Source organism: Tursiops truncatus, chromosome 15 (genome assembly GCF_011762595.2).
Source record: "Tursiops truncatus isolate mTurTru1 chromosome 15, mTurTru1.mat.Y, whole genome shotgun sequence".
NCBI lineage: Eukaryota > Metazoa > Chordata > Mammalia > Artiodactyla > Delphinidae > Tursiops > Tursiops truncatus.
The window spans coordinates 35,050,255-35,074,603 of NC_047048.1; the positions used below are offsets into that span (position 1 = coordinate 35,050,255).

Genomic DNA, 24,349 nt, shown 5'->3' on the forward strand with positions numbered 1-24,349 from the left:
TTGTCAAACATACTGAGATAGCTGTCAAGCGAATCAGCAAAATACTAGGTTTCTGAGTTCCAATCCATGCTGAGTTGGCATGAAAGTACTGCAAATGATGAAAAGGACTTTAAGGAATGCACAAATCCCTGTGCAGGTACCACCGGGCCATTAGTGCTTCTCTGAATTTGAACGTTTTGATGCCTCAGAAACCCAGGGAGAGGTACTCTTTCTGAGGTTCCGGTCAGAGGCCTCCAAGCTGCAGCTGCCCTTGTCCCAGACGGGGCTGTACAGGTCTGTGCCTGCTGGAGGAAATCCTTGCCCCTAAGGCCCGAACACTAAGACAATTATAGAATAGCTTTCAGACTACACCCGGGGTCTGCAGGACTGTCTGGGAGTTCCTCTCCTCACCTCCCACTCCCATATTCTAGCTTCAAAAAGGAATCTGCCTTATAAAAGGATCCATGAAATTGAGAAAAAAATTTCATCATCACTGGGACCTTTCTGGGCCAAGAAGTAACCGACAGCCATGAGCCTTTCCTCCTCTGGGAACTCCCAGGATGTTGCCTGATGAAGGGAGAAGCTTGCCCAGAAGTTGGTGCTTTGAACAAAGAAATGAAGAAAAAGGGAGGCAGTCAAATTAGATTTTTCTTTGCAGTAGGCATTTTTTTTAAATTGTGGTAAAATATACACAAAATTTCAATCTTTCCTTTTTTGGGGGGCTGCGTTAGGTCTTCATTGCTGTACATGGGCTTTCTGGCTTTCTCTAGTTGCGGCGAGCGGCGGCTGTACTTCACTGCGGTGCGCGGGCTTCTCATTGTGGTGGCTTCTCTTGTTGTGGAGCACAGGCTCTAGGCGCGCAGGCTCAGTAGTTGTGGCTCTCAGGCTCTAGAGCGCAGGCTCAGTAGTTGTGGCGCACAGGCTTTGTTGCTCCGCGGCATGTGGGATCTTCCCGGGCCAGGGATCTAACCCGTGTCCCCTGCATTGGCAGGTGGATTCTTTACCACTGTGCCACCAGGGAAGTTCCTCAATCATTTTTAAGGGTATCAAATACATTCATACTGTTGTGCAGCCATCACCATCATCCTCTCCAGAACTCTATTCATTTTGCAAAACTGAAACTCTGTCCCCATTAAATACTAACTTCTCAGTCCCCCTCCCTCAGCCCCTGGCACCTACCATGAATTTGACTACTCTAACTACCTGATGTCAGTGGAATCATACACTATCTGTCTTTTTGTGACTGGCTTATTTTACTTAGCATGATGTCCTCAAGGTTCATCCACGTTGTAGCATGTGTCAGAATTTCCTTCCTTTCTAAGTCTGAATAATATTCCATTGCATGTATATACCATGTTTTGTTTATCCATTCATCCATCAATGGACACTTGGGTTGCTTCTACCTTCTGGCTATTGTGAATAATGCAGCAGGCATTTTTCATGGCTGTCAGCTTACCCCCAGGGGAAGGCAGTGACTTCTGCAAAAGGAATGGGCAGCTTCATAGTGGCCACAGTGGTGGCTGGGAGATCCAGGGGGTCTCCCCCTCCCTTCCCCTCCTCTGTTTCTCTCTCTGCTCTCCCCAAGCAACTCCCTGCCAGTCTCGATTAATTCAACTCAAGTACTCTATTCATTCTTTCCCTTCTTCCATTTTCCTTGTCTGCATAGGGCCTGAAATCTTCTCATGACCCCCTCAAGATTCGCTTGGATCCCTGGGCACTTTAAAAAGCCACAGTTCCTTGGGCTACCAGGGGACCCAATATCACAAAGATCTGTGGCTGAGGTTATGTCTCTGAAGGCCACAGACTGAGAGAGGACAGAAGGGTCCTAGTAGCCCCCACCCACCGCCATCCTTCACTGAAGCCTAGGTTTCCCTCCTCCCTTTGCCAAATACTATTTCCTCTTCCTGTAATAAGAGGGCTCCCCAAGCTAGATCTATTGCCCCATAGACCAATGTGTCAGCTCTTACAAAAGAGATGATTTCCTGAGTGGAGTGAACACCACATGAAATGTGAGGCTGAGACCCCTCAATTCAGCGGTATCCTGGGAACACTATACCTGGGACTAGCTCATGTGTCTGGAGTATCGTGAAGGAGGGAGTGATGTGGGGGTAAGGTTATGCAGGGTTTGGAGGCCGAGGCAGAAGGGGTTTGGAATTGATTATGTGCAGGGAAACCACTGGAGGACCCTGACTGAGGAGTGTGTATGATCAGCTGCTGTGCAGAGAATGGGGAGCCAGTTAGGAGGCTGATGGAGTCTTCCAGGTGAGAGAACTCCTGCTCTTCCATCCAAATCTGCCCACCTCTTTTACATTACTTAAGCCTGGAACTTGGGGATCATCCATACCACTTTCGACCTGCAAGTGTTCCCTGTCACACCCCCTCCCGTGGCCCCAGCTATGTCCAGGTCCCACTGGGGGACACTCTCCTGGCTCCTGTTCTTAGCAGATCCTGTCACAATCTCGAGTAACCCATTTGTGTGCAATTATTTGATCGTGGCAGCAAGTCTTCAGTGTGCCTCATAATCATCTAGGGGGCTGCCTGAGCCTCACTTCAGGCGGTACCGGAGAATCTGCATTTTACATGGTTTGGAACTCTGTGAGAAAGGAAGTTGATAGTCCGAATCTCCAACCAGACTCTTACCTCCAGGAAGGCGAGAGAATTGGAATGATGAATAAGCCCAGTCTTGCTGGTGGGAGTTGGCTCCCAAGTTTTGGTGTAGACAAGTCAAGCCTGAAATTCTCCCTTGTACTCTTTTTAGCTATTTGGCTTGTCTTGGTTTGGAGAGACTGACTTCCATTGGTCTGGACCGTTGGCCCGAGACTTATATAAAGACCCTGGAGATGTTAACTGCTTCTGCCCCGGCGTCGCCTTTTCACACGCTGCGAGGTGGATGTTAACATCTGCCCCATTTCTGGGATGCACAAACCGAGGACCAGCTGGCGGCGGACAAGTGCCCCGGCGGCTCGGCGCACACGGCCGTCGCCCTTGACAACGCGGCACAAGGTCACGGAGGTCCCGCCCCCAGGTCCGGCTGCCCCCGCGCGGCCAGACCGCGCCCGGACCGCGCCCGAGCCCGAGCCACAGAGGGCCCCGCCCACCCGCCGGCGCAGGCAGCGGGCCGGGCAGCCGGGCGCGCGCTGTGACGTCACCACGCCGCGCCCGAATAAGGCCCCGCCCCGGCCTCGCCCCCGGCACGCTTGGCTTCTGTGGGCGCCGAGGAGGACACACATGGCTCGCGAGCTGCGGACGCTGCTGCTGTGGGGCTGCCGCCTGCGGGCCCCGGCGCTGGCGGTCGCCCGGGGAGGTGAGGGCGGCCGGGCAAGACGGGTGGAAAGCGAGTGGGGACGGGCACGCGCGGAGCCTTCGGGGTCCCGAGCCCCTTTTCTACGTGGGAGGCGCGGTGACGGCTCTTCCGTGCTCGGCTTGGGAGATTTTTGTGAGGTTTACGCGTCCAACGCGCTGCGAGCGGCGAACGCTGAGCCCTCGGTACGTTCTGGTGTCACCTGGCTCGGCTCCGCGCCAGGCTGCCGGGTTTCCCCGGAGGTGACGGGGTTGAGCCCGGGCCCGCGTGACTGCAGCAGAGGCTTCTCTCCAACGAGCTCCTCGGGCCGGGTTGAGGCGGAGGGGTCGCGGGCTCCTCGTTCCTGGAGCCGAAGGCACTTTCGGGAAGTTGAAATCGAAGGGCGCGTGTGCGCTGGGAAGGGGCTTCACCAGGGTGATTACTTAAGTCCCTTAGTTGTGTTTTTATTCTCCCCCCCCCCCAAGTTGATTTATACACGAATAACTCATAAGCCACTTGGTCACTCGTTCATTCGACACACACCTGAGTGCCCACTCGGCCCGGCGCGCGGCAGCAAACCAGAGAACCGGCACGCTGGGCTCTCGTGCAGCCCGTGGACCCTGGGTTGTTGCCCGCCGTATCCCTAGGGCCTGGAATTGGTAGGTAGGTGCTCAAATCAGTGTTGGAAAAAAAAGAATGACCGCAGTCTCTGCTCTCACTCCCCACTCCGCAGTAACCACGGGTGAACGTCTTGGCGTTGCTTCCAGGCTCTGTACACTTAGTTACACACATATAAATACACACGTCTGTTTTTACGTAAAAAGGCCTAAACCGTATATACATTGTGCTACAGATTTTTTTTTTAAGCTCTAGAATGGCTTACATATGTTTTCCTGTCAGTATGCACGGGTTTACGGCTTTACAATGGACGCATAGTAGTATTCTGTGTTAGGACGTATCATCATTTACTTAACATTGCCCTATTAGTGGACGTAATAAAGGTTATTTCCAGATTTTTTGGGGGGAGGGGTCATTACAGTGCTGTATAGAATGGGCGAGTATTTAATCCTTGTGTCCATGTGTGGCATTTCTTTAGAATTACAGAGAGGTTTAGAATTGATGGTTCAGAGCCTGTGCGTATTTGAAATGTTAGCTGATATTGCCAAATTGCTGTACAAAAAGGCTTTATCAACTTATATTCTCATTAGCAGGGAATGGGAATTCTCACAGGGAATTCTCATTACCAGTGAGAATGTTTTCATTTGTTTAATGGCCATTTGTATATCTTCTGTGAATTTCCTCTTCATGTCTTTTACGGCTTTTTCTGTTACCTGAGTTTTAAATTTTGGTGTAGTCTCTTTTTAAACAATGATTTTTAAAAATATCATGCATTAGCAGATAAGACAACTGTAGGTTTTATTACCGTTTCTTGTATTCAACATCTTCCTTCCTTTTGGGATTTATTTCCTGTGTTAGCAGAGTATATATATACCCTTGTGTTTGTTTTGCAGAAAAAGTCAATGGGTTGTAAATTTTCTAAGCCCCACCGTGTTTAAAAAGATTTTTATTTTGACCTCATACTTGTAAAGTAGTTTGGCTGGGTGTTGCATTCCAGGTCAAAATAATTTTCCTTCAAAGATTGATATTGCTATGTTGTCTTCCAGCAACTTCGTTAAAGGTGAGCAGTCATATCAGTTTGATTCTTGTGTTTTTTTGTAGCCAACTTGTTTTTTTCCCTGCTCTCTGCAGGTTAAGATTCTTTTCCCATGTTCTGAGATGTTCTGACCATGTGTGTTTGTAATTCATTCTTTGTACCATTCTAATTTTCACGGTTGGCATTGCAAGAACGAGAGCATGCGGCAGCCACAGTAGGACTGTTTGGTGCTTAAGTTAACATCTTATGACTTTTCTGTTCTCTATAAGCTGGAGCCTTTGCTGGAATTTTCTGCCTTGGGGAGTTGTAAGGGGTGGGCAGTCTGCTCCAAAGAAAGTTCACAAGAGTGAGCTTTCTCTGTTGTAGGGCTAAATCATTGCAGGTTTGTGTCATCCTTCAAAACGAGCCCCACCTGAACCCTGTCAACTGCAAACACCCATTTAGTACTAATTATTTTGTTGATTTATTTTGCTTCCTCCCTCTGCTCTCAGTGTGGTGCCCATACTATTTAATTTCTGCCCTTCCACCTCTTGTGCTGCAACCTTCACAAGAATTCAGGCAAATTTCTGGTGTTCTCGGGCTGTTTTGGGGGATGCAAGGAGTAGCACTTGCTGGTCAGATTTCACTCTCTCAGTAAAGCAGCTGTGGGTGTTGCTAATTTAACATGAGGACAAAGGTTTCAATGGTTAACTGCTTAGACCCTGAATGGCAGTGCCGTCTATGTAAACCATGGTCCTGGGGCTTAGGGCTAGCGCCAGAGAAGCATGTGGACAGAGGAGGGATGTGTGGCCAGCTGTCCAGGAGGCAATGGGACACTTGGTTAGGATGAGGGGCCTGAGTTATCTGTGCTGTCTGCAAAAGATCAACCCAAATGTAATAGGTTAGTAAAGACCTTATTAGTTACTGGCTGAGTAATTGATCAGAACTAAGACAGAAGAAAGATCCCCAGGTGTTTTGCTCCCCTCTGGCATGCAGCTTCAAGGGAGGGAGGGAAAACGGCTGATGAGTAAACACTGAAGGAAAATGACAGTTCTCACTCCCAGATGTCAAATACCAGGTTGTAACAGGACAAAGGAGACTATTAAAGAGGCCAGTGGTGGTGTTTGCTTGTCTGTCTCAAACCAAAGTACTGACTCAGGATCAATGAAAATGTATCCACTTCACTCTCAAGTGAGATACTTTAAGTTGCCAGAGGATTTTCTTGGTTTGGGTTCTTGGTGCCTTCATTGCAGCAGCTAGAATTTTTCTTAAATACCATTCTGCTCAGCCTTGATACAGAACACTAGCCTTTTTTACTAGGAAACTGCTGTTTGCTTCGTCCACGTGGAGACTTACCTATAGTTTCGTAGCTTTTAGTAAAGGTAAATTCCAGGATATTTCTGGAATGGCTGGTTATTTCTGCTAAAACCACTAGGAATTACAAATGATGAAAGTTGTAGCTTGGAGAACCAATGTCTACTTGGGGGCATTATTTCCATCTGCTTTTTGATGCCCAAAGTATAGGTAAATTGAATACAGGTGTAGCTGAGTCATGGATGTAACTAATTTTGAAAGAATGGCTGTTATTTAGCAGCTGTATAATCAAGAAATGTGATTAGAATATTAGAAATTAATTTTGAGATAGGCAAAATGAATGCCATATTTTAAAAGAAAAATCTATATAGCAATACCGTTAAGAACAAAATAGAAGGGTACAAGTCTTCCGAAAGGACCGGGACAGTGAGGGAACCGATGTGTGCTGTGAAGGAGTGAGCAAAGCACTGAAGTTCACATATACCGATATTCCAGCATTTTTAGGAAATGGAGTGCCTGGAAGGATTTTCCATGAAACTTACTTGCAAAGTAGTAAAACATTTCATTTCAACCATTATGATTAGAAGTCTTTCTAAAAGACTTAATCATCAGATGAAACATGATAGAACCTTTCTTTGATTTTTTTCAGGGTCATTATGAATGTTAACTTATGGTCTTCTGTTGTAATACACAGGCCTCTGCAGGACCACTAGGATGTGACGGCTCCTTTGTCTATAAAATGTCCCAAACTGAAACTGCATCCTGAGTATTTCTGTGTTTTTAGCCTCTATTACTCTCATTTTAACTTACCAGGCCTCTGACGCCAGGTTCCCTCCTCCTCTCTGTTTTCAGTTGAGGGTTGGGAAACTGGATCATAAAACTTGTTAGCAACTTTTTTTAAAGGAGAGGAGAATTCTGGATGGGGACAGAATATTCTTGTTTAACTGAAGCTCTGCATGTGGATTTTGTGTCCTGTATTTTGACTTTTCAGAGATGCCCCTCCCTTTTGGTTTTGCTGTGTTTCTCTGTATTCAGGGAGTTGATGTTTCTTGATAGAGTGTCAGTATTGCTTAGTAGAGAACGATTAAAACAGACTGTGAAGGCACTTCCCAGGTGGCACACTGATTAAGAATCCACCTACCAATGCAGGGCACACAGGTTCGAGCCGTGGTCTGGGAAGATCCCACATGCTGTGGAGCAACTAAGCCCATGTACCACAACTGCTGAGCCTGTGCTCTAGAGCCTGTGAGCCACAACTACTGAGCCCGTGAGCCGCAACTACTGAAACCCACGTGCCTAGAGCCCTTGCTCTGCAACAAGAGAAGCCACTGCAATGAGAAGCCCACGCACCGCAACGAAGAGTAGCCCCCGCTCGCCACAACTAGAGAAAGCCCTTGTGCAGCAACAAAGACCAAACAGCCAAAAGTAAATAAATTAAAAAAAAAACCCAAAACAGGCTGTGAAACACAGTAAGGTTTAAGAAATAGTGAAAATGTTCAGGAATTCCAGAGGAACGCACGTAGAAAATTTTGAGGGAATACAGGTCTTTTTTTTTTTTAATATTTATTTATTTGGCTGAGCCTGGTCTTCTTTGCGGCATGTGGGATCTTTAGTTGTGGCATGCGAACTCTTAGTTGTGGCATGTGGGATCTAGTTCCCTGACCAGGGATCAAACCCAGGCCCCCGGCATTGGGAGTGCAGAGTCTTAGCCACTGGACCACCAGGGAAGTCCCCAAATCTTTATTTGATATATAAATAGAAAGTGAAGAACTTTCTGTCTAGAATATTGATATACATAAATCTTACCTCAAATGATTACAGAACTTAAGAAACAAAATGTTTGGAGAAATTTCAGATGCGAATAGCTAACCTGTGGTATCTGGTGAAATTTGAGAGATAATGAAACCATCCGAGTTGACTTATACTGAAAAGCAGAGAATTTCATGCTTACAAGCATAAAACTATGGTAACATAGTTGGAGGTGTTCTGGAAAGAAAGCTAGAGGCTACATTCCAAAGGATGACGGTTTTTCCAGTATTGTATTTTCCCTTTTGGGGAGAGGCTTAATTCTCCTTTTCATTGATCTGAAAGTACCTTTACAGAATTTTAAACTTTATAAGTAAACTTATTAAAAATTTTACTTTTTATAGAACCTGAAGCTTTAACTTAGAAATGTTTAGGTTGATATTAGATGAGTGAATTTCAAGCATTTTTTGTCATGTACTCTGGTAAGAAATGCATTCACATTGTGACCTGCTATACAAGTATGCATATACTGTACAAATATGTGTACATACTTAGCTGAAAGAGTTTTGTAAATACTTACATGTATTATGCTATGTGTTGGTTGTTTTTTTAAATATTTATTTATTTGGTTGCACCAGGTCTTAGTTGCGGCAGGTGGGCTTCTTAGTTGCGGCTCACGGGCTCCTTAGTTTTGACATGTGAACTCTTAGTTGCAGTATGCATGTGGGATTTAGTTCCCTGACCAGGGATTGAACCCTGGCCCTCTGCGTTGAGAGCACGGAGTCTTAACCACTGCGCCACCAGGGAAGTTCCATGCTATGCATTCTTTTACTTTCCGTTTCATTAAAAAAGAAAAAATTCTGACTTAGCTCACTGAATTGCTTAGTTCACTGAATTGCTTTCATAATCAGCAATCTTGACCTGCATTCTGAGAAACACTGTGTCCTGTGGCTGTACCTTCTGAGAAAATGACCATGTGTTTATCAAGGGCCTGCTCCAACTCTAGGGTGATCGTGGGAAAAATAAAGACATGAGACGGTCAAGGCCACTGGAGCTCCATAGTGTGGCAGCAGCAGTTCCTTAAACGAACATCTGCAGTGCCTGCTGTGGGATGAGACGGACAGGAGTCCTGGCCCTCTGTGGCTCTGATGTGGAGTGGAGTCTATGCAGACAAGTACGTGCTGTATGGATGTCATGTGAAGAAACCAAAGCAGGAAGAGGATCGCAGTAGAAGTGGGGCGGTCAGGGGAGGCCTCACGTGCAGGGTGGCGTTTAAGCAAAGCCTGGAAGGAGGTGAAGGTGTCCGAGGCAGGACGTTTCAAGCAGAGGGAGTGGTAGGTGCCAGGGTCCTGAGGCAGGAATGGGCTGGCATATTGGAGGGACAGTAAGGAGGTGGGGGCCGCGCTGGGGACGCTCTTGAGTGGAGTCGGGTTAGAGTCGCGCTGCTTTCCTCTACGTGTGACTTCATGGGGAGATATGGGCAGCTGGTGATAAGATGGGGAGTTAGAGTTAAAGCTAACTTCATAGGAGTTTCCTGAGAAAAATTATTTCTACATTTTTATTAGTGAGAAGGTAGTGGTGTTTTCCCGAACAGACTGGTACAGTGAAAAAAACTTCTACCCTGTCTCAGCTCACTGCCCAGTGGCTCCAGAAAAAGCCTCTGCAGCGACGGGTGTCCACACCGTCCTTCCCTTGGGAATGAAGAAGGGCTACCCCGGTCATGGGCTGTGCGCAGTCTGCCCCTCACACTTTGCACATGCTGTATCTAGACACCCAGAGCCCTGGAGCCACAGTGTGGTGCCCCTTCCTTCACTTAACCTTCTCCTGAGGGACCTTTAGGTTGTTTGCAGTCTTCGTTCTTTTTAAAATCACAGGCAGTGCCACCAACAGTTTTTTACACCTTCACCAGTGCTAGCATAACTATTTTATAAATGTTTGTCAGTCTGACAGTGAAAATGCTATCTTGTTTTAAAATGCAATTCTTTAGCTATGAATGTGGTAATGCATCTTTTTCTATGATTCAAAGCCATTGATGTTTCTCTTTTTTGTGAAGTGCCATTTTCCTCTTGCACTGTTGGTCTTTTTCTTGTAGATCTGTGAGTGATCTTGCTGTATTAAGGAAACTAGCCTTCTGCCACATGTTTCAGACTTTTTTTAACTCTAGTGTGTTTGCCCATTGACTTTCATTTTTTTAAGTGTGGTTATTGCTCATTGTTTTATTTAAAAAAAAATAAATTTATTTTATTTTTGGCTCCATTGGGTCTTCGTTGCTGCGCACGCGCTTTCTCTAGTTGCAGTAAGTGAGGGCTACTCTTCGTTGCGGTGTGTAGGCTTCTCATTGTGGTGGCTTCTCTTGTTGCGGAGCACGGGCTCTAGGCGTGCAGGCTTCAGTAGCTGTGACTCGCGGGCTCTAGAGCGCAGGCTCAGTAGTGGCGCATAGGCTTAGTTGCTCCGTGGCATGTGGGATCTTCCCGGACCAGGGATCGAACCCATGTTCCCTGCATTGGCAGGCGGATTCTTAACCACTGCGCCACCAGGGAGGTCCTCTTGTTTTTATTTTTATTTTTTTTACCTCTTTATTTTGTTTTGTTTTGTTTGGCTATGCCCTGTGACATGTGGGTTCTTTTTGTTTTGTTTTTTTTGGCTGTGCCCTGTGACATGCGGGATCTTAGTTCCCCGACCAGGGATCAAACCTGTGCCCCCTGCAGTGGAAACATGGAGTCTTAACCACTGGACCACCAGGGAAATCCCTCATTGTCTTTATTTATTCATTAAATTTTTTTAATTTTAATTTTTTATTGAGATATAATTGGCATATAACATTATAATAGTTTTAGCTGGGCAACATAATGATTCAATATTTGTATATATTGCAAAATGATCACCACAGTAAGTTTAGTTAACATCCATCACATCACATAGTTACAATTTTTTTTTTTGTTTAAGGGTCTACTTTATTGTTTAAGGTCTACTTTATTGACTTTAAGGGTCTACTTTATTGACTTTATTGCAAAATGATCACCACAGTAAGTTTAGTTAACATCCATCACATCACATAGTTACAATTTTTTTTTTTGTTTAAGGGTCTACTTTATTGACTTTAATTTTTATGTGGTCCATAAATTTATGGTTCTTGGGCTATGGTGTCTTGTTTGGGCAGAGTTCCCTTTTAAGTCATTAAGGAAAAAGATCTCAAGTGATCAATGTTATTAGACGTTAGGTAGGGAAATGCACATCAAAACCATGATGAGATAGCACTTCACACCCACCAGGGTGGCTATAATAAAAAAAAACACAGGCAATAACAAACATCTGTGACGATGTGGAGAAACCTTCACCCACTGCTGGCAGGAATATAAAATGGTGCAGCACTTTGGAAAACAGTCTGGCAGTTCCTCAAATGGTACAGACTTTGATATAGACAAATGGCATAGACTTACCATTTGACCCAGCAATTCCACTCCTAGGTTTATGCCCAAGAGAATTTAAAACACAGAAACTTGTACGACAATGTTTATAGCAGCATTATTCGTAATATTAGCCAAAAAGCAGAAACAACCCAATTGTCCATCAACTGATAAGTGGATAAACATCATGTGGCCTATCCATATAATTGATGTTATTCAGCCATAACAAGGAATGAGGTATGTTATGTGCTACAATGTGGATGAACCTTGAAAACATTACGTTAAGTGAAAGAAGCCATAGACAAAAGACCATGTGTAGTATGTCCAGAATAGGCAAATGTCCAGAATAGGCAAATCTGTAGAGACAGAAAGTGGTTACCAGGAGCTGGGGGCAGGAGGAATGGGGAGTGACTACTGATGGGTATGGAGTTTCTTTCTGGAGTGTTAAAAATATTCTCAATTAGATAATGAGGTTGGTTTTGTAAATACACTAAAAGCCATTGAATGGTACATTTTAACTGGGTGAATTATATCTCAAAGCTGTTTTTAAAATATCTCTTATAATTTCTTTTAGTACTTTTTTTTTTTTTTTCCGGTATGTGGGCCTCTCACTGTAGTGGCCTCTCCTGTTGCGAAGCACAGGCTCTGGACACGCAGGCTCAGCGGCCATGGCTCACGGGCCCAGCTGCTCCACGGCATGTGGGATCTTCCCGGACCGGGGCACGAACCCGTGTCCCCTGCATCGGCAGGCGGACTCTCAACCACTGCGCCACCCGGGAAGCCCAATATATATCTTTTTACCTCTAAAAAGGATCTAATTATCATTTCTGTTCTCCATCCTGACTTTTTATTTAACGATTCTCAAACTTATCTTCCATCTTAAATACCCATCACTCTCCCTCCCCAGATTTACAATGGCAAAGGACTCAGCTACTCCTCTTCTGAAGGGCTTCTGGGTCACTTTTAGCGTTCTGCAATATCTAGATTAATTATATAACTTTTATATGCACTGGGAAACCAAAAAATTTGTGTGACTTTATTATTGTGGTACTCGCTTTATTGTAGTGGTCTGGAACTGAACCTGCAATATCGCCAAGGTCTGCCTAGTGCTAAACTAGCCTTACATCCTTCAGATAAACCTGCTTGGTTGTGATGTAGTATCATTTTTATATATTAATGGATTTTACTTGCTAATATTTTATTAAGGACCTCCATGTCTGTGTCCATGATTGATATTGGTGTAGTATTTTTATTGTGTGTGCATGATGTCTTTGTCAGCTTTTGATGTTAGGGTTGTGCTGTCATCATAAAACTTGAATGGAAATAATTCCTTCTTTTGCTATTTTCCGAAACTGTGTAAGATTGATGTTACTTCTTCCTCATGTGATTGATAGAATTCAGTAGAAATTCTGGGCCTGGAATTTTATTTACAGAAATACTTTTGCAAATAAATTCAATTTCTTTATTACATATAAAGCAATTCAAAATTTCTGTTTCATTTGTCACTTTGGATAATTTTTTCAAGGAATTTGTCTATTTCATATAAGTTGTCAAATTTCTTGGCATAAATTTGTTCATAATGTTTCCCTATTATTTATTTATTTTTGGCTGCGTTTGCTCTTTGTTGTGGCGCACAGCCTTTCTCTAGTTGCGGTGAGCGGAGGCCACTCTTCATTGCAGTGCATGGGCTTCTCAGTGTAGTGGCCTCTTGTTTCAGAGCACGGGCTGTAGACGCACGGGCTTCAGTAGTTGTGGCTCATGGGCTCAGTAGTTGTGGCTTGCGGGCTCTAGAGTGCAGGCTCAGTAGTTGTGGCACATGGGCTTAGTTGCTCTGCAGCATGTGGGATCTTCGCGGGCCAGGGATGGAACCCGTGTCCCCTGCATTAGCAGGCGGATTCTTAACCACTGTGCCACCAGGGAAGTCCTCTCTGGTAATACTTTTTCTTTTGCAATGTACTTTGTCTGATCTAATTTGGTCCTACCAGCCTTTTTATGCTTACTTTTTACGTGGCATATCTTTTTCCATTCATTTACTTTCAGTGTATCTGTGCTTTTATATTTAAAGTGATTGTTTTGTAGACAGCGTATAATTAGGTCTTGCTTTATCAATTCTGACAGTCTTTGCCTTTATAATCAAAGTGTTTAGTCCATTGACCTAAAATGTAATTATTGATGTAGTCAGATTTATCTCTACCATTATGTTATTTGTCCCCTCTCATTTTCTCCTGTCTTCTAGCTTTCTTGTATTCTTTTGGATCAAGTAAATATTTTTTAGAATTCCATTTTAGTTTACTAATGCTTTTTTAGCTATACCTCTTTGCATCATTTTTTATTGGTTACTCTGGAGAGTGTAATGTTCATCCTTAACTTTTCATAGTCTGTTTAGAATTAGTATTGTAATATACCATATAAACTGTAAAAGCCTTGCAACTATATAGGTGCATTTATTCCCTCCACCCCATCCTTTATGTTACATTTGTCTTATGTATTGCCTGTACATACGTTGTAAACCCCACAAGATAATGTTTTAATTTTTGGTTTAAATTGCTGTATATATTTTAAGGAAATTAGAGAAAAATTCTTTTGTGTTTACATAGGTTATCATTTCTGATGCTCTGCATTCCTTTTTGAAGATACAAGTTTCCTTTTCATGTCATTTACTTTCAGCCTGAAGAACTGTAGTATTTCTTTTAGTGCAGGTCTGCTGTTTAATACTTAAACAGCATTAAATACCATTGTCTTTCAGCCTCCATATTTCTGATGAAAAGTTAGCTGTCATTCAACTTACTGTTCGCTCATGTAATGTGTTGTTTTTCTCTGGTTGCTTCCAAGATTTTCTCTTTTTATTTGGTTTTCAGCAGTTTGATTATGATGTGCCTAGGTGTTTTTCTTTGATATTACCTTGCTAGTGGTTCATCGAACTTTTGAATCTGTAAATATATGTCTTTGACCAGCTTTGGGGGAATTTTCCAGTTATTATTTCTTCAAAGGTTTTTTCTGCCCTATTCTCTTTCTCTGCTCCTTCTGGGACTCCAGTTACATGTATGTTAAACTTATTTCTGTTGTCCCACATATATCTGAGACCCTGTTCTTTTTTTTTTTTTTTTTTTTGCGGTACGCAGGCCTCTCACTGTTGTGGCCTCTCCCATTGTGGAGCACAGGCTCCGGACGCACAGGCTCAGCGGCCATGGCTCACGGGCCCAGCTGCTCCGCGGCATGTGGGATCCTCCCGGACTGGGGCACGAACCCGAGTCCCCTGCATCGGCAGTTAGACTCTTAACCACTGCGCCACCAGGGAAGCCCTGTTCATTTGTTTTTAATCTGTTTCACATTGAATAATTTCTGTCAATTTATTTTGAAGTCCATAGACTCCTCTGTTGTCTCCATTTGGTTTTTAAGCCTTCTAGTTAATTTGTAAGTTTCAGACATGGTTTTTTGTTTTTTTTTTTTTTTACTTCTTTATTGGAGTATAATTGCTTTACAGTGGTGTGTTAGTTTCTGCTGTATAACAAAGTCAATCAGCTATATGTGTACATATACCCCAATATCTCCTCCCTCTTGCATCTTCCTCCTACTCTCCCTATCCCACCCCTCTAGGTGGACACAAAGCACCTAGCTGTTCTCCCTGTGCTATGCGGCTGCTTCCTGCTAGCTACGTATTTTATATTTGGTAGTGTATAATGTCCATGCCACTTTCTCACTCGTCCCAGCTTATCCTTCCCCCTCCCTGTTTCCTCAAGTCCATTCTCTAAGTCTGTGTCTTTATTCCTGTCCTGCCCATAGGTTCTTTGGAACCATTTTTTTTTCTTTTTTTTTTTAAGATTCCATATATATGAGTTAGGATACAATATTTGTTTTTCTCTTTCTGACTTACTTCACTCTGTATGACAGTCTCTAGGTCCATCCACCTCACTACAAATAACTCAGTTTCATTTCTTTTTATGGCTGAGTAATAGTCCATTGTATATATGTGCCACATCTTCTTTATCCATTCATCTGTCAGTGGACACTTAGGTTGCTTCCATGTCCTGGCTATTGTAAATAGAGCTGCAATGAACATTGTGGTACATGACTCTTTTTGAATTATGGTTTTCTGAGGGTATATGCCCAGTACAGACATGGTATTTTCTGTATGTAGGATTTCCACTTGGTTCTTCTATTATAGTTTGTCTCTGAGATTTCTCATCTTTTATTTTGAGCATATTTTACTTTATGTCATATAGTATTGTTATAATGGCTGTTTTAAAGCCCTTGTCTTCTGATACCAACATCTGGATCTTCTTGGCACCAGTCTCCATTGACTGACACTTCTCTTTAGCAGGGGTTGCATTTTCCTGATTCTCTGTATATTGAGTAACTTTTTATTGCATCCTGGACATTGTGGATGTTGCCTTGTGGAATCTCTGGACTCTTGTTATATTCCTCTGACGAGTAGTTGTTGTTTTAAAGGTGGGTATTGACCTGGTTGGCCCGCCACTGCAAACACTTTCTCTTAGGCAGCAGCTTGACTTTTTTCCTTAACTGGGCTGCTTGCAGTTTGCCCCACATATGCATGGTTCAGGAGGTCAGCCAGAGACTTAGAAGAATTTATTCCCCAAATTGGGGGCTCCCTATCTCTGACTCGCCTTTCTGGGATTTCCTCCCTTCACTTTTCATATTCTGTGGTTTTCCAAATCTCTCCTCTGGTTCTTCAGGCCAGAAGAGTACACATTGTGTGTGTTTTCTCTTAGAGTTTTAGGCACCCCTCATTGAACCCACCGTCATTCTGTGCTGTTCGCTTCTTCCAAATATCTTCTCTCCAGAATCTGCCTGCTTTTGTTGGTTCTCCAGAGCCTTCAGGTAGTCTTTTTGTTGTTGTTCCTGTGTTCATGGTTGTTGTCAGGTTTGGTTGGTAGGATACACCTCAGCCATACAGGAAGTGGCACTTTGTGTAATAAAGACGAAAAGTGAAATTGCTGTTATCCATATCACACTTGAGAAAATGGGAGATTGTCCATTTGGAATATGTAATTCCAGAGAAACAATCAGCATATTTCTCATAGCTTAAAATAATGTGTCTGTATTTAAGGTACATAACTTAGGATGCCATTATGAAGCAAAACCATAGTAAGAACTATGGCTGATATATAAGAAAGATTTTTTTTTTTTCCTTAAGAAAACAAAGCAAAAGAACATACCGGGCTTCCCTGGTGGCGCAGTGGTTGAGAGTCCGCCTGCCGATGCAGGGGACGCGGGTTCGTACCCCGGTCCGGGAGGATCCCACATGCCGCGGAGCGGCTGGGCCCGTGAGCCATGGCCACTGAGCCTGCGCGTCCGGAGCCTGTGCTCCGCAACGGGAGAGGCCACAAACAGTGAGAGGCCCGCATACCGCAAAAAAAAAAAAAAAAAAAAAAAAGAACATACCCATTGTGTTTTGACTCATGTGCCTGCCTTAGCAGGCCCCTGTTGGCAGTTGCATTTTTAATTTATGCTTACTAGTTAAAATGGCCTTGTGGATCACTACTGCCATCTGTTGGCTGATTGAATGGGGTTCTGATTGAGTATAGTGATGTTTATGCTGATAAAAAGTTTCATGATTGTTAAAAAAAAAAGGCTGCTTCTGCATCAGATGCTTTGGCATACAGAGAAATATGTTTGTTCTTGCTTTCAGAGAATTTGATGCTAAGAAATATAAGCTTGTTCCTGCCCTACTTTGGTGAGATGTTATATATTAAGAAAAAGTTAATAGTAGCAGAAATGCCACAAGCTGGCTTGTAATAGCAGTTTTAATTTAGTAGCATGGAAAACAAGTGCTCTGAATTCATAGTAGGGAGAGATTATTGTGTACTGTGGTGGGGGGTGGGAAGGCCTGGTGGGAGAGCGGGCCTTATGCTGGATCCTGAAGCAGTTCAAATGGAAAGAAGTTGGAGGTAGAGGAAGCAGCATGAGCACTGGCAGGTGTGTGTGTTGTCAGATTCAAACTATCGGTGCTTCCCATTTTGTGACCCCAAACCACCAAACAGATTAATACTAAGACATTGTAGTTTGACACTGAGGTTTGTGGTTTTTCCTTTAGGGTGTAGGGGGAACATGAGGACCGATACTGTGCAGATAGTGTGTTTGTATCTGGTTCAGGCAGACTTACTGCACTATTCGCTTATTCTTTTTTTTTTTTTTTCGTCACACGGGCCTCTCACTGTTGTGGCCTCTCCCGTTGTGGAGCACAGGCTCCGGACGCGCAGGCTCAGCGGCCATGGCTCATGGGCCCAGCCGCTCCGCAGCATGTGGGATCTTCCTGGACCGGGGCACGAACCCGTGTCCCCTGCATCGGCAGGCAGACTCTCAACCACTGTGCTACCAGGGAAGCCCTGGTTTATTCTTAAAATTACTGTAGAAAGTTCAGTTAACCTGAAATCAAATCTGTTCTTGATAGCTGTTGATTAATATAATCTTGGAATATAATGGAAATTCTTAAAATTGTGGTTGAAAATATGGATTGCTTATTTTTTTCCCTTTTCCTAACTCTGAGGACTTATATTATTCCCATCATAAACAACATATTAAATCCTTTCAAAAGTATTGTGAGTATTAAGTGGCGAAAAAAGCAAAAGGAATAGGAAAAATAAGACATGGGAAAATTGTGTTTAATCTTGGAGCAAGGAAGTCCTTTACAAACAGAGGACTAATTTCCTTAATATATAGAGTTCTTACAAATCAATAAGAAAAAATTCTGTAGAAAATGATCAGAGGATATCAACAGTCCATTAACATAAAAGGAAATAGAAAATATTTTAAAATGTGGATAGATGCTCCATCTTGCTTATAATAAGAGAAATATAAATGAAAACTACAGTAAAATTTTTACCTAACTGATAAGCTAAGATCCAAAAGTTTTATAACATTACCATCTTAGCAAGAGTGTGGGGTGATACACACTCTCATAATATTGCTGGTGGGAATGTAAACTGATAAGTTTCTGGAGGGTGAGTTGGCAGCATTGACCACAGTTTAAATTGGACATAACCTTGGACCTGATGATTCCACTTCTCGATGTGTACTCAAATGTATACTTGTGCATAAATGAAATGACACATGTATAGGAATATTCCTTAGAGTCTTATTTTTTATTTTGAAATATTTTTTACTTTACAGAGATGTTATAAAAATAGTACTCAGTCTTCCCTTCCCCTTTCCTTAATTTCCCCTAATATTACTATCTTTCGTGGCCATGGTATAATTATTGAAAACTGAAATAACAGTGACACAGTACTACTCAGTAATATGCCGGTCTTACCTGACTTTAGCTGGGTTTCCCATCCATGTCCTTTGCTGGACCAGGATCCTCCATCCTGTACTTGTGTCTCTTCAGTTTGTGTTCGTCTTTCAGCACCTTGACACTTTTGTGTATATATATTTGGGTTCGTCTGGTGTTTTCTTATGATTAGATCGAGATGTGGTTTTGGTGAGAACACAACAGAAAACAGGCTGTGCCCTCTCACCCCACCAGGAGTTGCAGGATATGGACACATCTCATTCCTGATGATGGTCACTGCAGTCGCTTAGTTAAAGGTTATCTGCCACTTATTTCACCGTAAAGTACTGTTTCTCTCTTTGAAACCAAGAGGGGGGATTCTTTGAGATTCTGAAGATGTTCTGTTTCTGGTGAACATCAAATCAACAATCTGTACCTGTCACAGCTGTTACTGTGCTTGTCTGATGGTGATTGTCTATTTCCATCATTCCTTATACATTTACTAATTGTAATTCTATAAGGAAGAGGTCCTTTCTTCTCCATTTATTTATTATTTATGTAGGTGTGGACTTATATTTATTTTGTTCACCAGCTGACAGTCCCCCACTGTCATTATGTTGTTGCTTAGGTTGTCCTAGATTTTGCCACCGGGAGCGCCTTCCGCTCAGAGCCTGTGCCCTCTCAGCACGTCCCGTCATCTGTGAGTCCTTCACTTTCTAGCACCACAGGTATTCTGGGCTCATCTGGTGTGTTTTCCAGTGGTCTCGATTCCTTTTATTGGAGAATGGTATTTACAAACCAAAGATCTGGGTGCCAGGGAGGGTGACCACACACCCCAATTTGCCCAGGATGAAGGCATTTCCTGGGATGTGGGACTTTGGGGTGGCAGGTCCGAGACGGGTGCTCTTCCTGGTGCCAGGTGTGCTCACTGCTGCTTGGGTGTCCCCAGACACAGCCAGGAAGTATGCGTGTGTGTGCACTGTCACCCACATGTACGCACTTTGGTGTTTATTTCTACACTGACACTGATGCCTCCATTTGCAGCACAGCAAGGTTCACTCTGGCCTCCCCCTGCCCTTTCCTGACTCCTTTCTCCTGACTTGAGTCACAATGTACTCACTTGCTTGAGCTTAGTATATACACAGAGCAGTTTGAGAATTGCTACCGCTTCTGCTACAGTAATCGTATGCTGTCCTTTTTGAGCCCAGCTTTACAATATACAGTTGACCCTTGAACAGTTGACCTCTGAACTGTGAGGGTCCGCTTATTTGCAGATTTTTTTCACTAAGTAGGTACTGCAGTACTACACAATTTGCAGTTGGTTGGAATCCACGGATGTGGATATGCTTGTGTTGGAGGGCCAACTACAGAGTTATACTTGGATTTTCAACTTCACGGGGGGTGGGGTGGAGGGTTCTGTGCCCCAACACCCCCGTTGTTCAAGGGTCACCTGTGCAAAGTACTGGTTTTTTTCTTTTTCCCCAAATGCTGTTTTCTAAAGTCACTTAGGTTCTTTCAGGGCAGTTATGTTATTCATAGTATAGTTGTGCACATTTGTTACTGTTTGTATTTAGTTTTTTGTTCTCCACACACCCTGGTTGCTCTTAACTATTTACTTTTTGGGTATGTGAAACATTACCATGGTTCTAAGAATCAGAGGGAAAAGGGATACTCAGAAATGCACGTTCCCCTCAGCTCTGCTACGCCATTCCCAACCTCCTTTCTCCATTCTGTTCCCACACATCTGTTATGGGTCGAATCGTGTGTCCCCCAAAAGATGCTGAAATTCTAACCCTCAGGACCTGTGAATGCAATCTTATTTGGAAATAAGGTCTTTGCAGAAGATCAGGTTAAGATGAGGTCGTTAGGGTGGGCCCTAATCCGATATGACTGTGTCCTTATAAAAAGGGGAAATCTGGATGCAGAGGCAGACACGAGCAGAGGGGAGACGATGTGAAGACACAGGGAGAAGGTGGTCATCTCTAAGCCAAAGAGTGCCTGGGGCTCCCAAAGCTGGGAGAGAGTAATAGAACAGATTCTCCTTCACAGCCTCAGAAGGAACCAGCCCTGCCAACACTTTGATTTTACACTTCTAGCCTTCACAACTGTGAGATGATAAGTTTCTGTTGTTTAAGCTGCCCAGCCTGTGGTGCTTTGTCACAGCAGTCCCAGGAAATTAACAGCCCTTGTAATCAGTTTCTTATGGCTTAAATTGTGTGCCCCCAAAAGATACGTTCAAGCCCTTACCTGTGAATGTGACCTTATTTGGAAGTAGGGTCTTTGCAGGTATAATAAGATGAGGTCATATTTGATTAGAGTGAGCCCCAAATCCGGTATAACTGACCTTAAGAAGAGCGAAATTTGGACACAGAGGAGACACACATGGGGAAGAGAGGACCATGTGATGACAGAGGCAGAGAGTGGAGTGAGGCAGCCCCAAGCCCAGGGCTGCTGGCAATACCAAAAGCCAGGAGAGAGGCGTGGACAGACTGTCCCTCAGAGCCTTCAGAAGGAATCAGCCCTGCCAACACCTCGGTTTTCCACTTCTGGCCTCCAGAACCGTGAGAGATTAAGTTTCTGTGTTGTAAACCACCTTGTCTGTGGTACTTTGTTACGGCAGCCTTAGCAAACGAATACACAATCTCATTAGTTTCTCATTTATCCTTCCTGTTTCTTTTGCACAAAAGAGTGGAAACATGGATATTTTCCTGTATCTCCTTTCTTCCATGAAGGGTAAGCATGCAATCAATAGATAACTCTTTATCACTTTGGAGCATTATGTTTAACAGCACAAGACTGGAAACAGTTTAAACATCCATCAGTTGAGCGCTAGTTAAATACTTATCCATTACAGTGGAATATTATTTGCTCACTAAGAAGAATAAGCAGCTTTATATGTACTAAAACAGAGTGATCTCTAAGATGTGTTTTTTTTTTTTTTTTAAAATATTTATTTATTTGGCCATGCTGGGTCTTAGTTGTGGCATGCAGGTTCTTTTTTAGTTGCAGTATGACGGATATAGTTCCCTGACCAGGGATCGAACCCAGGCCCCCTGCATTGGGAGTGCGGAGTCTTTTTTTTTTTTGCCGTTCGCGGGCCTCTCACTGCTGTGGCCTCTCCTGTTGCGGCCTCTCCTGTTGCGGAGCACAGGCTCAGCGACCATGGCTCATGGGCCCAGCCGCTCCGCGGCATGTGGACCTGGGCACGAACCCGCGTCCCCTGCATCGGCAGGCAGACTCTCAACCACTGCGCCACCAGAGAAGCCCCTGGGAGTGCGGAGTCTTAACTGCTGGACTGCCAGCGAAGTCCCTAAGATGTGTTGTTGATTAAAATATTTATACACAGAAGACTGGAAATAAAAGTGTGCCAGCCATAATCCAGTAGCCCCTTCCCCCCATATGAGAGCAGGTTTAGAACAGTTAGTTCAAGGAGTCTGAAAATGAGAGGAGCCCTTAGCCTCTGAATTGTTCTATTTTGTGTGATTTCTGGTTTCCTTTGGGGTAGGGATGGTTTACAGCTAACCATGAGGAAATGCAACCTGTTCTTTCCTGATGGGACTGAAAGGCAGATGGCGAGGAAAGGACCATGAGCAGAAGGGCAGGACAGGAAGTGGGGATAGGGGTCAGTTCAACAAATGTATGCAAGTGGAGCGGGTCAGGAGTCCTTCTTCCAGGGCATGGGGTGTCAGCAGGCCTGCTGGACTGGGGAGGAAGGAGGTGAGTTCCGGAGGTTTGGGGTGTTGCTTAGTGGAGGGCCTGGAAGACCAACCTGAAGCATTTGGAATTGATGAGGTTGCGTTCAGGAATAAGTCCTCAGAAATCAGAAATAACAAGATGGAATTGGTGTCAGAAGAATAACATGTTGAAATTTAAGGGATGGGTTGCAGGGAACAATGCTGTAGGCAGGAAAACCTGCTCAAAGGCCTTGGACCGGGAGAACTGGGGGAGGTCTGGGGGGACAAGGATAAGTGCTTCGTGCATATCACTGTTGGAAGAAGACTCAGTATGATCCCCTCCTCCCCACTGTGTCCTTTCCTGAGGCCACATGATAGGGAGTGGTTGCCGATGAAATGTGGTAAGAGGAGTATTAGATGTAAGAATTTCTAAAATGCTTTCAGCATCTTTGGGCTTATGTGGAGGCATGGTCAGGAACACCACCAATCTGTGCTTACCGAGCTTTCTGCCCCTCTTCTTCTGGGGGACCTCCCCCATCACTCCGACTTCTGGTGGCCCAAACACTTTCACGTCCAGAGTAGTGCTCAATGGAGAACTAGAATCCAGAATCCATCCTGAGGCCCAACCCGGGTCTTGCATCCCTCAAACATCTCTCCTTTATCCTAGTCTCACTGATTTCATCCTGAAGTTCTACTGTACTTTAAAGCAGAGGGTTCCCAGCTTTTGTGGGGAACCTGTTTATGTCTCCAAATGTGGCCAGGAGCGCTGTCCCTGGGAGGGGAGGCAGCGTGTGGTTGCCCATAGTCCACTGGCATCATTCGCCCTGCATCAGGGCGAATCACAGGGACCCCAGCACCCCCTCCTGGCCTGGTGCAGACTGTTTGTTAAACCCTCTAACCAAATACCATTTAATTCCAGAAGAAATACTCCAGTTGTGGGTTTTTTGTTTTTGGGTTTTGGGTTTTTGGGTTTTTTTTAAGCTGTATGGATAAGGTGAACAATACAGTTAGGCCAGAGAATTAAATATCAATATTCAGATTGGAAATTGAATATTTTCTGAAATGGGGTAGTTTTAAAGGTACTCTGCGTAGAGGTAAAGGCTAACATCGTGTTATTTATAAATCCAAGAGTAAGCTTAAAGAAAATGCAGATTTTTATGCCTTGTAGGAATGTGGAAGTCAATATGTTGATTTTTAAACCTACAAGTTATTTCTGGACATTCTAAATCATTCCTTTCTGACTGTCACATGTATGTAGTTACATAACAGGCAGCTGCAGTTTGTTATGGCCTAGACTTTCACATGGAGTGTCTTGTATGTCTGACCTGTATCCTTGAAAAGGTCGGGCCTTAAGTGCCTACTGAACAATGCCAGTCCCCAGCGAGTGTCTTCAGGGGCTGCTGGTGAGGACTGGCTCCATCCTGCCGGTTAGAGTGGAGGTATCTGCACGTGTTTCTTTTTTTTTTTAAATATTTATTTAAATTTATTTGGTTGTGCCGGGTTTTAGTTGTGGCAGGCGGCCTCCTTAGTTGTAGCATGTCAACTCTTAGTTGTAGCATGTGAACTCTTAGTTGCAGCATGCATGTGGGATCTAGTTCCCTGAGCAGGGATCAAACCCTGGGCCCCCTGCATTGGGAACGCCGAGTCTTAACCACTGCGCCACCAGGGACAACCCTTTGCATGTATTTCTGTAGCGTCTGTCAACCATACCAGGCTGGGGACAGCAGTGTCAAATGGAAGGGTTTTCCTTCTTCCCTTGCAGTGGTTTCTTGGTCCGCTGTGCTGAGCAGGAAGTTACAGAAAAGCAACTCAAGAGACATTGTGAATCCCCTTCCTGATTGCGAAGTAGAGGAGATCATCCCCTGGTTTGCAGTTTTTAAATACACTAATTTTAAAAACTCTTTGACAGTTTTGGACAAAAAGGGAAAGGAAAAGAATCAGCAAAGATTCTTTAGAAGATGATGAGACTGTTTGAGAACATCAACATTTTAATATTTGGCTCCCTCTTAGGGGTATTTTTTCTCCCTTTTTCCATGTTAGTTACACCGTAAGAAGACTGGCCAGCCTGTCATTATTTCCGGCTCC

General features: G+C 44.0%; 1 protein-coding gene across 1 annotated transcript in view; it reads left to right on the forward strand.

The window, feature by feature from the left end:
- The first annotated feature begins 2,880 nt into the window (after nucleotides 1–2,880).
- The window catches only part of TRAP1 (TNF receptor associated protein 1), a 45,237-nt gene continuing 23,768 nt past the window's right edge, over nucleotides 2,881–24,349 (forward strand). The window contains exon 1 of the mRNA XM_033840356.2: nucleotides 2,881–3,283. Coding sequence (XP_033696247.2) covers nucleotides 2,896–3,283 — 388 coding nt within the window. The 5' untranslated portion in view covers nucleotides 2,881–2,895. The remainder of the gene's footprint in view (nucleotides 3,284–24,349) is intronic.